Consider the following 14,561-nt stretch of genomic DNA (forward strand, 5'->3'; position numbering starts at 1 on the left):
GACGCCGGCCCGCTGCGTGTCGCCTCGCGCACGCGCCCGGCCTTGGCGGCGGCGGCGGCGGGTCCTCCTCGCCTGTCCGCTCGCACTCTCACGGAAGCTCGGCAGTGCGCGTGCGCCTATGTCCGCTCTCCAAATTAAAAAAGAGACAGCTAGTGGTTGCCCGGGAGGGGTGGCGGGGGCCGTGCCCGGAAATAATCTCTATTCTCAGTCACCGGGAATTGGCGAGGTATCCTCTGCGGTGGAGAGGTACGCGCCCCCTCCCCCTCCCAGCCGCCGGGCCGCGGCCGGCCACGCCCACTCGGATTCGGGCTCGCGGGAGCGGCAGGCAGGGCTCCGGCGTGGGCGGGACTGCCCCCGGGGTTGGCTTCGGGGCGGGGGGGGAGTCGCTGACTTGGACCCCGGGGCTCCGCCTTCGTTCAGACAGCCCGGGGCTAAGCCCCAGAGTCGCCCGGCTCCCGCCCGGAATTCCGGAGAAGGTGGAAGGGCCGACGTGGCGGGCGTCTCGTGGTTCTGGGTGCTTGGCCGGGGAGGAGAGCCGGCCGTTCCTTCCTGGGTCGCGGTGAGCCTCGACTCCCTGAAAAGTTCGGCTACTTAAGTAGGGAGAGGGTGTGCGCCAGTTATTAGTCCGTGAAGACCCCGTTAGTTCTAGGGCCTGTTTCTCCTATTGCAGATCTAGGAGTTGGCCTTCTTGTTTAATGGTTTGGTAGATGGTCCGCCAGCGAGCACCCACCTTTTTAGAGGCGTGGATTCCTGCAGAGATACCAATATATTTTATGCGATTATAACATACGCAGAGAAGTGCATACAACGTACGTGGTTAAAGAAAAATAATAGTAAACACCCAGATAAAAACAAAAGAACACTGCCCATACCTCAGGAGTTCTACCCACACCTAGTGTTCCTTCCTGAAAACAATTGCCTCCCTAGACTGACTTTTATGATACTTCACTGCTTTTACTTATAGCTTTACTGTCTGTGTATGCATGCCTAAACAATATAGTTTTACTTTGCTTGTTTTTGAACTTTTATGAATGCGATCAGTGTATTTTGTGGTTTTGAATTTATAGTAAATTTGTGTATATCTATAGGTAACTTTTATTGCTCTCTAGTATTCCACTGTATGATTATAACAGCGTATCCATTCTGTTCATGGACATTTTGTTGTCCCAGTTTGGGGCTACTAAAAACAGTGCTCTAAGTATTCTTACACCCGGATACTAGCGCAAATGTGTAGGGGATTTCTTTAGGATACGTGCTCCTAGGTGTCCTAGGAGAATCGTTGAGTCATAGAGTATACATAACTACCAGGTAATGTCAGACTTATTTGGAGTGCAGCAAACTTAACTTCCTAGAGCACACCTTTACTTTGGTTTGCGAGTTCCTGGAGCCCCCATTTTCCCCATTAGGAGTAGGTTTTGTCATTGAGCATTCAGAATTGGAGTGAGTTTTTAATGATGCCTTACAGAGTACCAATTAACAGTTCACATTTGATGAATTTATCGTTTTGTAAATGTAAGAAATCTTACCCAGAGTCTTCTCAATGGCCTTTAAAAAAATGTATTCCTCCTTCCACCAAGGGCAGAGAAATCTTTAGAAATGATAAATGTGTCTTACCTGCTTTTGTTTCCTTTGTTGGTGCCTCTGGATCTCTGTTAAACCAGAGTTCCTACATTCCATACTAGGTTGTTTCTGTAGAATCCCTAGCACTTTAATGACCATTACCCTTATTAGGCACGTAAAACCAGTAAGTATATGTTACATTGACTTAAGCCTGACTCACCTGCAACTTGTCTTTGAAAGTGGAGAACAAGATGCTAGTCTTTTCTGGAGGGACTGTGGTGTAGTGAACACCTTCACTCCAGCTGCTCAGGTTTTCAAGGCTTTGACACAAATGACCTAAGCCTCCTTTTTCAGTCTTGACTGCTCTCCCACAATGCATTTGTGTATGATACTGCAGTGTTCTTGAGATTTCATCTGTGACTCCAATTACCCTCAATGAAGAAAATTATATTAAAAGCTTCTTGGATGTAATTGCGGAAGTCACGTGGCCATCATGTTTGTACATGAACTTCGGTAAAAACACTGAGTTTCTCTTTTGGAAGTTACAAAATTTCTTATATTTCCCTTATTCTTAATAATTTTTTTTCTGAAAGTTTTGGAAAAGAACAAGGAGAGAGTTGAGTGCAACTTGTCTTAGCTGTCTCCTTACTCTGGTTAGTTGGAGACTAGTTCTCATCTATAGCTGTTTATCAGACTGATTTATTTATTTTTATAGCTGTTTATCAGATTTAAATAAATACGGTAGTGTCCTGCATGGCAATGTTCCCAAGTTTATGCTGTCTTCCCAGGGAATACGTACTTAGAGCTTTGATTAAAGAGAATTTCACATGCAATATAGTGCAGCTATGGGGAAGGCACGGCTAAGTTTTATAGTGGTTCTTGACAGTTGTTAATAATAGTAATCAAGGGGTGCCTGGCTGGCTCAGTTGGTTGGGTATGTGACTCTTGATCTTGGGTTGTAAGTTTGAGGCCCACGTTGGGTGTAGAGATTACTTTAAAAAATAAAATCTATAAAAAATCAGTAATCAAAATACTATAACTTCCATTTACTGAGAGCCTATATGGTGGGCCAGGCAATATGCTGAATTCTCTACCTTCATTATTTCGTTATAAACTCCATAAAACAAAGAGTTTGTGTGTGTGTGTGTGTGTGTGTGTGTGTTTTGGTCAAACAAGTGGGCATTTGAGGGGTGCCTGGCTGGCTCAGTAGGTAGAGTATGCGACTCTTGATCTCAGTGTTGTGAGTTCAAGCCCGTGTTGGGCATGGAGATTACTTAAAAGTGGGCACTTGGTGTGGTTAAAATTAATTTTATGTATTTTATGTATGAGGAAGCCGAGGTGCAAACTTTACATTAGTACACAGTTGTCTGACTTCAAAGCTTACGCTTCTTTGACCTTAACCTACTCCTCAATAAGACTTAGCTAGTTAATCAGTAGCAAAACCAAAGCTAGAAACCAGTTCCTCTTCAGGTTTCTATCAGTTATACCACGATTTCCAAGATCTATGGTGTTTTCCGTGAATCTCAAATAGTAAAAATAAAGTCCTGTTAACTCTTATTTTCATATTGGTAATGGGGGAGGAACTTAAATCCTCAAGTCCAGCTTTTACATTTTGCAAAAAATGAAAGGTCCTTAGAGATTAAGTGAGAACACTGTTGTGGTGGTAGAACTGGAACTAGAACCTGGGCTGTTAATGTCCAAGCAGGCTTGAGTTGAGAGCCTGTGCTATTGGGCAAAACCAGCGGCACAGTTCTGGTCTAGACAAGACCTGACTGTGTAAAGCACAAGTTGGAGAACTGAAGTTCAGATTGGAGAGACTGACTTTTCAAGATTGAGGTATTAGTCGTGTCCTCAAGTAGAAAACTTTCTATCGTTTATCCTCTGTAATCTTAGATCAGTATCTTACCCCATTTTTGAGCTATTAACTCCTACAGTTCCATTTTAAAATTACAATTATAAGAAAAACTGCTAGTGGAAGTTGAGCTATTGGCAGCCCCCAACAAGGTCAGCCATTAGTAGTTCTCCCTGTGAGAGCTCTGGGTTTAGCTGGGGTTTCCATGTGACAGGAAAATGCTGTTGACCTCTCTGTTTCTCTCAGAAATTTATCAGGAGGGGCTCCTGGGTGGCTCAATCAATTGTTAAGCGTTTGCCTTCAACTCAGGGCGTGATCCTGGTGTTCTGGGATCAAGCCCCGCATCAGGCTCTGCCGCTGGGAGCCTGCTTCTTCCTCTCCCACTCCCCGTGCTTGTGTTCCCTCTCTCACTGGTCGTCTCTCTGTCAAATAAATAAATCTTTAAAAAAAAAAAAAAGAAATTTATCAGCAGCCTCTTCCCCTCCTCCTCCCTCTCAGCCCAAACACTTTCTTTGGGGATACCAGCATTTGTGGAAGTGAAAAATAACTCTTCATTTCAATAATATTGGGAACTTCTGCTATAAAATGATGCAAATAACATTATATGGTTCTGCAATACTTAGAGCATCTTGGATCTCTGAGCTCTTGGAACTGTGCTTGAAGCAATATCTATCATAAGCAATATCTTATTTGCAAAGAAGTTAAATATACAGTGGAATGAAAAAACAATTTGTACAGTGGAATTCAGTCATGTCACCATTGGTTACCCATGGAAGGACACAAACAAATGTAACTCACTAAAAAAAATACAAAGGAGCCTGGGGGAGAAAAACTAACTATCCCTCTACCCTATTAGGTTCTTGGCTGAGACGTCCCTGTAATAAAAGACATTAACAAGAAAAAAACAGAAGGTGAATAATTTGTATACTTCCCGTGTACATGGGAGTTACCCAGGAAAACTGAGTAACTCCAGAATGGCCCAAGTGGTCACATTAAATACCACCTTTGCTAAAGACAAAGGAAAGATGTTGGGGGGGGGGACCCAGTTATGGGAGGTTACCAGGAAAAGCACAGTAAACAAGGGTAAAGTTGTTATGCAGATTTAAGTCCGTGCCTTCTCCATTCGTAACAGGCTCTAGGGATTTAGCCCCTCTCTTCTGGTATAGAGAGGGAGATACCTTTACAAATGGAGATTTCCCTTGTAAATGTCTCTTTTACAGAAGGGTAACTTCTACTTGGGTTTCAGAACTTTTCCTTTGCTCTTTTGAAAAAAATAACCTAAAGTAATTCTTAAAACAAAGATTATTTGGGGGTAACAGATTCTCCCTTTCAGTAGTAAACTGCCTAAATTTATATCATTGAGAAGAATCGTTTCAACTCTGTGAAGTAATTAGATTCAGTAGAGACTGGAAATCTTGAGACAAGGGGATAACATTTTGGTTATCTTTTGTGCAGCTGCAAGTAGTTCTCACTGCCCTTAGGACTTTTTGACACAGCTGTACAAAGCATCTCTAATTTTAAAAGAGAAACCTGGGGCTCCTGGCTGGCTTAGTCATTGGAGCTTAAAACTCTTGATCTTGGGGTTGTGGGTTCAAGCCCCATGTTGGGTTTAGAGATTACTTAAAATCTTGTTAAAAAAATAAAAAGAGGAAACCTGGTAAAATAAACATCTAAATTTACTACATGGCCCACCCCTAGATTATTTGACACTGTTCAGTTTCAGTTGGCAGTTCGTTTGACTGTTCTTTTGAATGAAAAGAATGAACTTAGAGCTGCTTCTCTGAGTTTCATAATGGTCATTTAAAACCTATGATTAGAAAGTTCCTGATATATTAGGCTATTACTATGTGTAAAGATGGAAATTGGCTTTGATCTGTTTGTTTGCTTAGGTTTCTTCCATAAGGTAATTTCCTTATTAGCAGCCAATTCAGATTTTTTCAAAGGTGTTAGACTTTCATAAAGTTTCCTCTTAACAGAGACTGGCTAGGTTAATGAATAAAACTTTTCAGTGCAATAAGTTACATAGATACAAATTTTATTTTAATTATGAATAGCCATGTATGTTTAAGTATTTCCTTTATTTTCCTTTAGGTGTCTTATGAGGCTAAATCTTTCTGTTTTCCAATATAAAAAATATGAATTACCTGTGATACTTGGACTCTGATGTGGTTGGGTTATTTCCCTTCATACCTATAGAAATTAGGTATTACCATTTTTCTCAAGCTTAGTGTATGGGAAGGAGAGTTTCATATCCTCCCTTTTCTCTTCATAAGGAAATGCAGCCTCAGAGTGATTCCATATTCCAGGCAGTTCAAAGAATTCTGAACCGTAAGCTGAGCTTAGTTCCAGGTGAGGCTAATAGTTTTTAAAGCACCAGAATTTTCATTAATTCAACTTATCTTAGATATAAATGTCCTATAGCCTAAATGTCTTTTACTTTTCAAATTACTAACATTATAAATAAGGTAAGTCACTCATATTTAAACATATATTTATTAGGTCCTACTGTGTGCAGAGCACTACACAGGAATATTTACAGAAGAAGAAAATACATTCCCTGTCCATACATGGTACATTCTAGGACATATTCAGTGCTGTGAGGGTGAAGAGGGATCTGATTTACTGGGAGAATTGATTTAGTATACAAGAATGAGAAGAGTAGTTGGCCATGAGGAATGTCTTTTTTTCCTTAAGATTAAAGGAACAGAGCTTGAAGAAGAAAGGATATTTTTCAAAAATTTGTTTAAAAAAATGTAAATAGATGATAGAGTAATTGTTTACCTTAAAGGAGATAAAATTTTGTACTCCTCAAAATAATGTGTCTGGCAAATTTTAAAGAACTCGTTAATGGGAGAATCCCCGCTAGAATTGTGCTTAATGCAACTTTCCTTAAGTGGGTGCTTTAAAAAATAATATACATTAGAACTCAGTTATATTTATGTGGTTTTGATTAGTATATCTTATTTTCACTGTGTCATTTGTAACTTTTGTTTCTTTATCTTTTAGACTTGGAATGGCCAAATATCAAGGTGAAGTTCAAAGTTTGAAATTGGATGATGATTCAGTCATAGAAGGAGTAAGTGACCAAGTACTTGTGGCAGTTGTGGTCAGTTTCGCTTTGATTGCTACCCTGGTATATGCACTTTTCAGGTGAGACTAAAGGACAAAAGAATTGAAATAATGTATATTTGCAAGGGCCACTGTTTTCTGACTGCTTCTAGTAATTTTTAATACTTCATTTTAAAAAGTGAGTAATAGAGCTCAGTAATTGTGATATGGAAATGTTGGGGTTTGGAACTGACAGCCAAGAAAGAATTCTGGAGATAACCTTCAGTGCAAAAAAGAGGTTTTATTAAAGAATGGGGACAGGATCTGTGGACAGAGCTGCACTGAGGTTGTGACGGGTGACTGATTATATACTTTCAGGTTGGGAGGGGGTTAGGGATAGCATAAGTCTCTAAATAATTTTCTTTAAGATTTATTTGTTTTAGAGAAAGGGGTAGGGTGGGGAACAGCAGGTGGAGGAGAGAAGCGGAATCCCTGCTGAGTGCAGAGCCTTACATGGGGCTCAGTCTCAAGATCCTGAGATCGTGACCTGAACCGAAACCAAGAGTGGATGCTTAACTGACTGAGCCACCCAGACACCCCTCTAAAGAATTTTGGAAGGAAGAGTTCCAGGAGCTTGAGGGGGCTAGCTATTGTTAGGAAAAGGTCATTTATTACTGTCTAATAAAATGTTAGCGTGAGACCCTTTAGATGTCTATCAGTGGGCCATATGCATGGAGGATGATTGCTAACATTTCTTGGGGTGGGAGGGGGTAGAGATAAAGGAAGTTTCCAAAGGAATTTTTATATGTTAAAGTAGACTTAACAGGACCCTGTGGGGTCAGGATAATGTTAAGCTACGATTGCCTTTTGCCCTTAGCGAAGTGTCAACATTGAGGCTGCTGAGCTCCTAGGGGAAAGGCCACTCTACCTGTTTCAAGGACTTGTCAATGATCTGTGGCAGTAAGGAAATTTAATTTTTTCTTTTGCCTTTGTTTCTCACATCAATTGTATATTTACTAAGGTATTTTATTTTTCACTAGGCTCTAAATGCTACCATATATTATTCCTGTGATCAGCTGTCTCATGAGATAAAATTTAAATACTGTATTTTGAATAAAATATTAATATTTTCTATAGAAGTATCATTGTTTAAAAATGTAATTTTCATAATTGAATCCCTCAATTTGTAGGTGATATAAATAATAAGTACAAGGTATTTTCACTCTTTAAGTAGAAAAACAGGCAAAAAAAAGTTGGACGGTATGGAGGGAATTAAGATTCAAGTTAAAATTACTGTTACAGAATCAGGTATAATACTTAAAGGCTTCAGGTGTTTATATATCATTACACAGAGACTAGGATATAAACTAGAAATTTAAGTGTTAACACAGGGAGGGAAATAAAATCATGTATATGTATGTATCATTGAAAACAGAAGTAGAAAAAAGTATACAATAGAAAAAAGATTAATTTAAAAAATTACGAATCAATGAGTTTGCTGTAAAATTATAGGAAAGATTTTTAAACATCAAGTTTCTTAGATATGATACAAAATGTGAGCAACAAAAGAAAAAACAGATAAACTGGACTTCATCAAAATTCCCAACTTGCATGCTTCTCATCAAGAAAATGAGAAACACCTGGGTGGCTTAGTTGGTTAAGCATCTGTCCTCAGCTCAGGTCATGATGTCAGGGTCCTGGGAATGAGCCTCACATTGGGCTCCCTGCTCAGCAGGGAGTCTGTTTCTCCCTCTGCCTCTCCCCCTGCTTGTGTGCGTACCATGCGCGCTCTCTCTCTGTCAAATAAATAAAGTAATCTTTAAAAAAAGAAAGAAAGAAAATGAAAAGGTAACCTGTAGAATGGGAGAATATATTTCAAATCATATATCTATACAGCACTTGTTTTTTGTTTTAGATTTAAGTAGGTTCCATGCCCAGCATAGAGCCCAGCTTGGGGCTTGAACTCATGACCCTGAGATCAAGACCTGAGCTGAGACCTGAGTTGGACACTTAACGGACTAAGCCACCCAGCCACCCCTATCTATACAGTACTTGTATCTAGAATATATAAGGAACTCAAAACTCAATAATAAAAAGCCAAATAATGCAATTAATAGGCCAAAGGATGTGAATACACATTCCTTCAAAGAAGATATGCAAATGGCCAATAGGAACATGAACTATGCTTGACATTGTTAATCATCAGAGAAATGCAAATTAAAATCACAGTGAGAAACAATTTCATACCCACTAGAATGGCTCCAGTCAAAAAGTCAGTAATAGGGGCGCCTGGGTGGCTCAGTTGTTAAGCGTCTGCCTTTGGCCCAGGGCGTGATCCTGGTGTTCTGGGATCGAGCCCCAGGTCGGGCTCCACCGCTGGGAGCCTGCTTCTTCCTCTGCCACTCCCCCTGCTTGTATTCCCTCTCTCGCTGGCTGTCTCTCTCTCTGTCAAATAAATAAATAAAATCTTAAAAAAAAAAAACAAAAACAGTAATAGTTGTTGAGAATGTGAGAAGACTGGAACCCTCATATACTGATAGTGGAAATCTAAAAATGATTCACCTCTTTGGAAAACTACCGGTTCCTCAAGTGATGAAACATGGAGTTACCATGTGATGTAGCAATTTCACTCCTAGGTGTGTGTGTGTGTGTGTGTGTGTGTGTGTATGAGAAATATATGAAAAATGAAAACACATCTACACGCAAAAACTTGTAAAAGAGGGGTTCCTGGGTGACTCAGTTGGTTAAGTGTCTAAGTCTTGATTTTAGCTCAGGTCAAGATCTCAGGTTTGTGAGATTGAGCCCTACATTGGGTTCCACACTGGGCGTGGAGCCTGCTTAAGATTCTCTTCACCCTTTCCCTCTGCCCCTCCTCCCCCCTAAAAATAACAAAACAAAACAAAACAAAAAACACTTTTACAAGAATTTTCGTGGCAGCATTATTAGTAACAGCCAAAAGGTGGAAACAACCCAAATATCCATCAACAAATGAATGGATAAACAAATGTGACATGTACATAGAATGGAATATTTTTTAGCAATAAAAAAGAATAACATACTGACACATGCTACATCATAGATGAGACTTGAAAACATTATGCTAAGTGAAGTCGGTCAGGTATAAAAACCACATATATGAGTCTGTTCATATGAATGTCCAAAATAGGGAAATCTGTACAGACAGGAAACAGATTAGTGGACCAGAGTGGAAAATCAGGGTATAGGGAATTATAGCTAAGGGGTACAGAGCTTTTTGAAGTAATGGAAATATCCTAAAATTGTGGTGATGGTTACATATATGTGTGAATATGCTAAAAACCATTGAATTGTACATTTGAATTGATAAATTGTGTGGTATGTGAATTATATTTCAATAAAGCTGTTTAAAAAAATGAGTCATGACTAGGCATGTACAAATAGAGTATCTGTTCTTTATTAAGAATGAGATGCAGATTTAACTTTATCATGTGGAAGTATCGGGGATAAATTGTTGAGTGAGAACTGATGGTTGAAAGACACATCACAAAACCATAAGTCAAGTAAACCATACTGTTTAAAAATTATTTTTGATAAAATTAATTTTATTTTAAAATGTTTATCTTTTCCCTTATTTGTTCTAATTTTTCTGCTATGGATTTTTATTACTTGTATAATAAAAGTGTTTTCCCCACAGACTGGAAAGATAAGCCCAAACCAAAAGTTGATTGTTTTCTTTTTTTTAAGATTTTATTTACTTATTTGACAGAGAGCACAAGTAGGGGGAGCAGCAGAGGGAGAGGGCGAAGCAGGCTACTCGCTGAGCAGGGAGCGCTATGTGGGACTCGATCCCAGGACTCTGGGATCATGACCTGAGCCAAAGGCAGATGCTTAACTAAGCCACCCAGGTGCCCCCAAACCAAAAGTTTTATATTTGAAAAAGCAGTTGTATGTTGTAGATGTCAAAAACTTAACAGTGTTATGCTGCATTAATCTGAATAACCAGATAAAGATCACATTTGGGTTATTTACAGTTTGGGTGGATGATTTTAAACTGGTAAACATTCAAGTGGGTAAAGCTGTAAAAACCATATAAAATGGTTAAAGGGACTGGGGATATCTAGCTTAGTGGAAAGGACTGTTGGACATAAGAGCGGCCTTTAAATATGATCAGGGCTTGTTTTATTGAAGAATTATTTATTCTGTGTGCCTTCGTGGACAGAACCAAGGCCAGTAGGTCAAGATAAATAATAAATTTTGGATATACCTAAGAAGTAACTTTTCAAATTATAGAAGGTGCTCTGTATTATACTTAGACATTGTCTTGAATCTGTCATATGATTGGGTAGGAGGTCAGTTTAAGTCCCTGTCCAGCTCTTCAGATTCAAATTCAATTGGCAGTTGTAATCCTGTTACTTCAGCTGAAGTTATCAATTAGTAATGAGTTGGGAGAGGGGTAGCATGTGTAGTTTACAATTTAGATAAAACTTTTGTCTTTTTTCTGTAATTTCTTTGAAGTGTTTAACCATTATAATTCTTTTTGTGTATTGTGGTAAGATAAATACAGCATAAAATTTACCACTTTAAGTATACAATTCATTGGCATTAAGTACATTCACAATGTTGTATAGCCATCACCACTGTCTCTTTCCAGAACTTCATCATTCTAAACAGAAACTGTACCAATTAAATATTAACTTCCCATTCCCCGTCTTTCCAGCCCTTGGTAACCTCTATTCTACCTTTTATCTCAATGAATTAGTCAATTCTAGGTTCCTCATAAAGTGGAATCATATAATATTTGTCCATTTGTGTCTGGCTATTTCACTTAACATAATGCTTTCAAGGTCCGTCTACATTCTAGCATGTATCAGAATAGCATTCCTTCTTAGAGCTGAATAGTATTCCACTGTATGTATATACTACATTTTGTTTATTCATTTGCTTTTGATAGACATTTGAGTTGTTCCCACCTTTTGGCTATTAGGAATGATACAACAGTGAACATTGGTGTACAAATACCTGCTTTCAATTGGAATTGCTGGATCATATGGTAATTCTATTTTTAACATTTTGAGGAAACTGTTTTTCACAGCGGCTGTTCCATTTTACATTCCCACCAGCAGTGCACAGTGGTTCCAGTTTTTCGGTATCTTTGCCAACACTTGCTACCTTCTATTTTTTTATAATTGTCATCCAAATGGGTATGAAGCAGTATCTCATTGGAGGTTTTTTTTAAAAGATTTATCTATTATTTATTTTAGAGAGAGAGAAGGTGTGCGCATGCAAGCAGGGGGAGGGGCAGAGGGAGAGAGAATCCAGAAGCAGACACCCCACTGAGTGCAGGCCAGATCCCAGGACCCCCGAGATCATGACCTTTGCCGAAATCAAGAGTCAGGTGCTTAACAGGCTGAGCCACCCAGGTGCCCCTCTTATTGGAGTTTTGATTTGCATTTCACTCTTGATGAATGATGTTGATCATTTCATATGCTTATTGGCAATACGTATGTCTTCTTTAAGAAGTCTATTCAAGTTCTTTGCCCATCTTTGAGTTGGGGTGTTTGCTTTTTATTTTAGAGTTATGAGAGTGTTTGTTTGTTTGTTTTAGTAAGCTTTACACCTAACGTAGGGCTTGAACTCAAGACCCTAAGATCGAGAGTCTCGTTCTACCGACTGAGCCAGCCAGGTGCCCCATAAGAGGTTTTTTTTTTTCATTGAAGTATAGTAGACACAAAAGTTATGAGAGTTCTTTATATATTCTGGTATTAATGACATATCAACTGTATGATTTATAGATGTTTTCTTCTATTCTGTGAGTTGTCTTTTTACTTTTTTTGTAGTGTCCTTTAATGCACAAAGTTTCTAACTTTGATAAAGTCAAATTTATTTTTTCCTTTTGTTGCCTGTGTTTTGGTGTCCTATTTAAGAAATCATTGCCAAATCTAAGGTCACGAAGATTTTCACCTATGTTTTATTCTCAGATTTTTGTAGTTTTAGCTCTTAAGTTTAGGTCTTTGATTCGTTTTGAGTTAATTTTTTGTATGTGGTAGGAAGTAAGGGTCCTTCTTCATTGTTTTGCATGTGGATATCCAGTTTTCCCAGTAGCATTTGTTGAAAAGACCACCCTTCCCCCATTGAAGGGTCTTGGTATCCTTACCAAAAATAACTTGACCATTTATATGAGTTTATTTCTGGACTCTGTGTTCTATTCCATTGGTATATATGTTTGCCCTTGGGTCAGTACCATACCATTTTGATTACTGTAGATTTGTAGTAAGTTTTGAAATCAGAAAGTGTGTGTCCTACAACATCGCTCTTTTTCAAGATTGTTTTAGCTATTTGGGGTCCATTGACATAACATACAAATTTTAGGTTGGGTTTTTTTTTCTTTTTATCTTTCTTTCTTTATTTTATTTATTTATTTTTTTAGAGTAGATTATTTTTTCCTAATTTTTATTTTTAGTTCTAGTTGACATACAACCTTAGTTTTATGGTAATGGTAATTCGACAATTACATGCATTGTCAAATGCTCGCCACAGTAAGTGAGTTTAGTTACCATCTGTCAGCATATTAAATTACAGTATTATTCACTGTATTTCCTATGCTGTACTAAACATCTTTGTGGTTTATTTATTTTATAATGGAGAGTTTGTACCTCTTAATCCCTTTCACCTATTTTGCCTGTCCTCTTCCTCTCTTATAACCGTCAGTTTGTTTTCTGTATTTATGAGTCTGCTTCTGTTTTTTGTTTGTTTGTTTGTTTGCTCATTTGTTTTTTGGATTCCAGATACAAATAAAATCATATGGTGTTTTTGTCTTTCTCTGACTTATTTCACTTAGCATGATACCAATTGGGTCCATCCATGCTGTCATGAATGGCAAGATTTCATTCTCCACCCCTTCTAGATTTCATTCTTTCTTATGCTGAGTAATATTCCATTGTGTACCTGTATCACATCTTCTTTATCAATTCATCTATCAAAGGACACTTAGATTGTCTCCATATCTTGGCTATTGTAAATAATGCTGCAACAAATATAGGGGTGCATATATCTTTTTGAATTGGTGTTTTTGTTTTCTTTGGGTAATTCCCCAGAAGAGGAATTACTAGATTGTATGATATTTCTATTTTTTTTATTTATATTTTTATTTTACTGCCATTTGATTTTCCACAGTGACTGCACCAATTTACATTCCCACCAATAGTGCACAGAGATTTGCCTTTCTCCATATTCTGGCCAACACTTGTTATTTCTTGTCTTTTTTTTTTTAAATAATTTTTTATTATGTTATGTAAATCACCATATGGTACATCCCTAGTTTTTGATGTAATGTTCCATGATTCATTACTTGTGTATAACACCCAGTGCACCATGCAATACGTGTCCTCCTTAATACCCATCACCAGCCTATCCCAATCCCTTACCCCTCTCCCCTCTGAAGCCCTCAGTTTGTTTCCCAGAGTCCATAGTCTCTCATGGTTCATTCCCCCTTATGTTTACCCCCCCTTCATTCTTCCCTTTCTTCTCCTACTGATCTTCCTATTTCTTATGTTCCATAAACGAGTGAAACCATATGATAATTGCCTTTCTCTGCTTGACTTATTTCACTTAGCATTATCTCCTCCAGTGTCATCCATGTTGCTGCAAATGTTGTGAAATCATTCTTTTTGATGGCTGAGTAATATTCCATTGTATATATATGGACCATATCTTCTTGATCCAGTCATCTGTTGAAGGGCACCTCGGCTCCTTCCACAATTTAGCTACTGTGGACAATGCTGCTATGAACATTGGGGTGCATATGGCCCTTCTCTTCACTATGTCTGTATCTTTGGAGTAAATACCCAGTAGTGCAATTGCTGGATCATAGGGTAGCTCATGTTATTTCTTGTCTTTTTGATAATAGTCATTCAGACAGGTGTGAGGTAGTACCTCATTGTAGTTTTGATTTGTGTTTCCCTAATGATTAGTGACACTGAGCATCTTTTCAGGTGTCTCTTGGTGATCTGGATGTTTCCTTTGGGAAAATGTCTATTCAGGTTCTTTCACTGTTTATTAAGCAGATTATTTGGGGGTGTTGTGCTGAGTTGTATGTGTTCCTTATATGTTTTGGATATCATCC

The 14,561-nt window shown here is 38.5% G+C and overlaps 1 protein-coding gene across 6 annotated transcripts in view; it reads left to right on the plus strand.

The window, feature by feature from the left end:
• The first annotated feature begins 21 nt into the window (after positions 1-21).
• Positions 22-14,561, plus strand: part of RNF170 (ring finger protein 170) — a 41,537-nt gene continuing 26,997 nt past the window's right edge. The window contains exons 1-2 of one of the 6 annotated variants that reach the window (XM_034647671.1): positions 22-246; positions 6,419-6,562. In XM_034647671.1, coding sequence (XP_034503562.1) covers positions 119-246; positions 6,419-6,562 — 272 coding nt within the window. In that variant the 5' untranslated portion in view covers positions 22-118. Of the gene's footprint in view, positions 247-365; positions 560-5,698; positions 5,762-6,418; positions 6,563-14,561 lie in introns of those variants that run through there. The other 5 variants (XM_034647669.1, XM_034647673.1, XM_034647672.1 and 2 more) reach the window with 5 other exon arrangements.

The sequence above is a fragment of the Ailuropoda melanoleuca genome, chromosome 18, assembly GCF_002007445.2.
Source record: "Ailuropoda melanoleuca isolate Jingjing chromosome 18, ASM200744v2, whole genome shotgun sequence".
Taxonomy (NCBI): domain Eukaryota; kingdom Metazoa; phylum Chordata; class Mammalia; order Carnivora; family Ursidae; genus Ailuropoda; species Ailuropoda melanoleuca.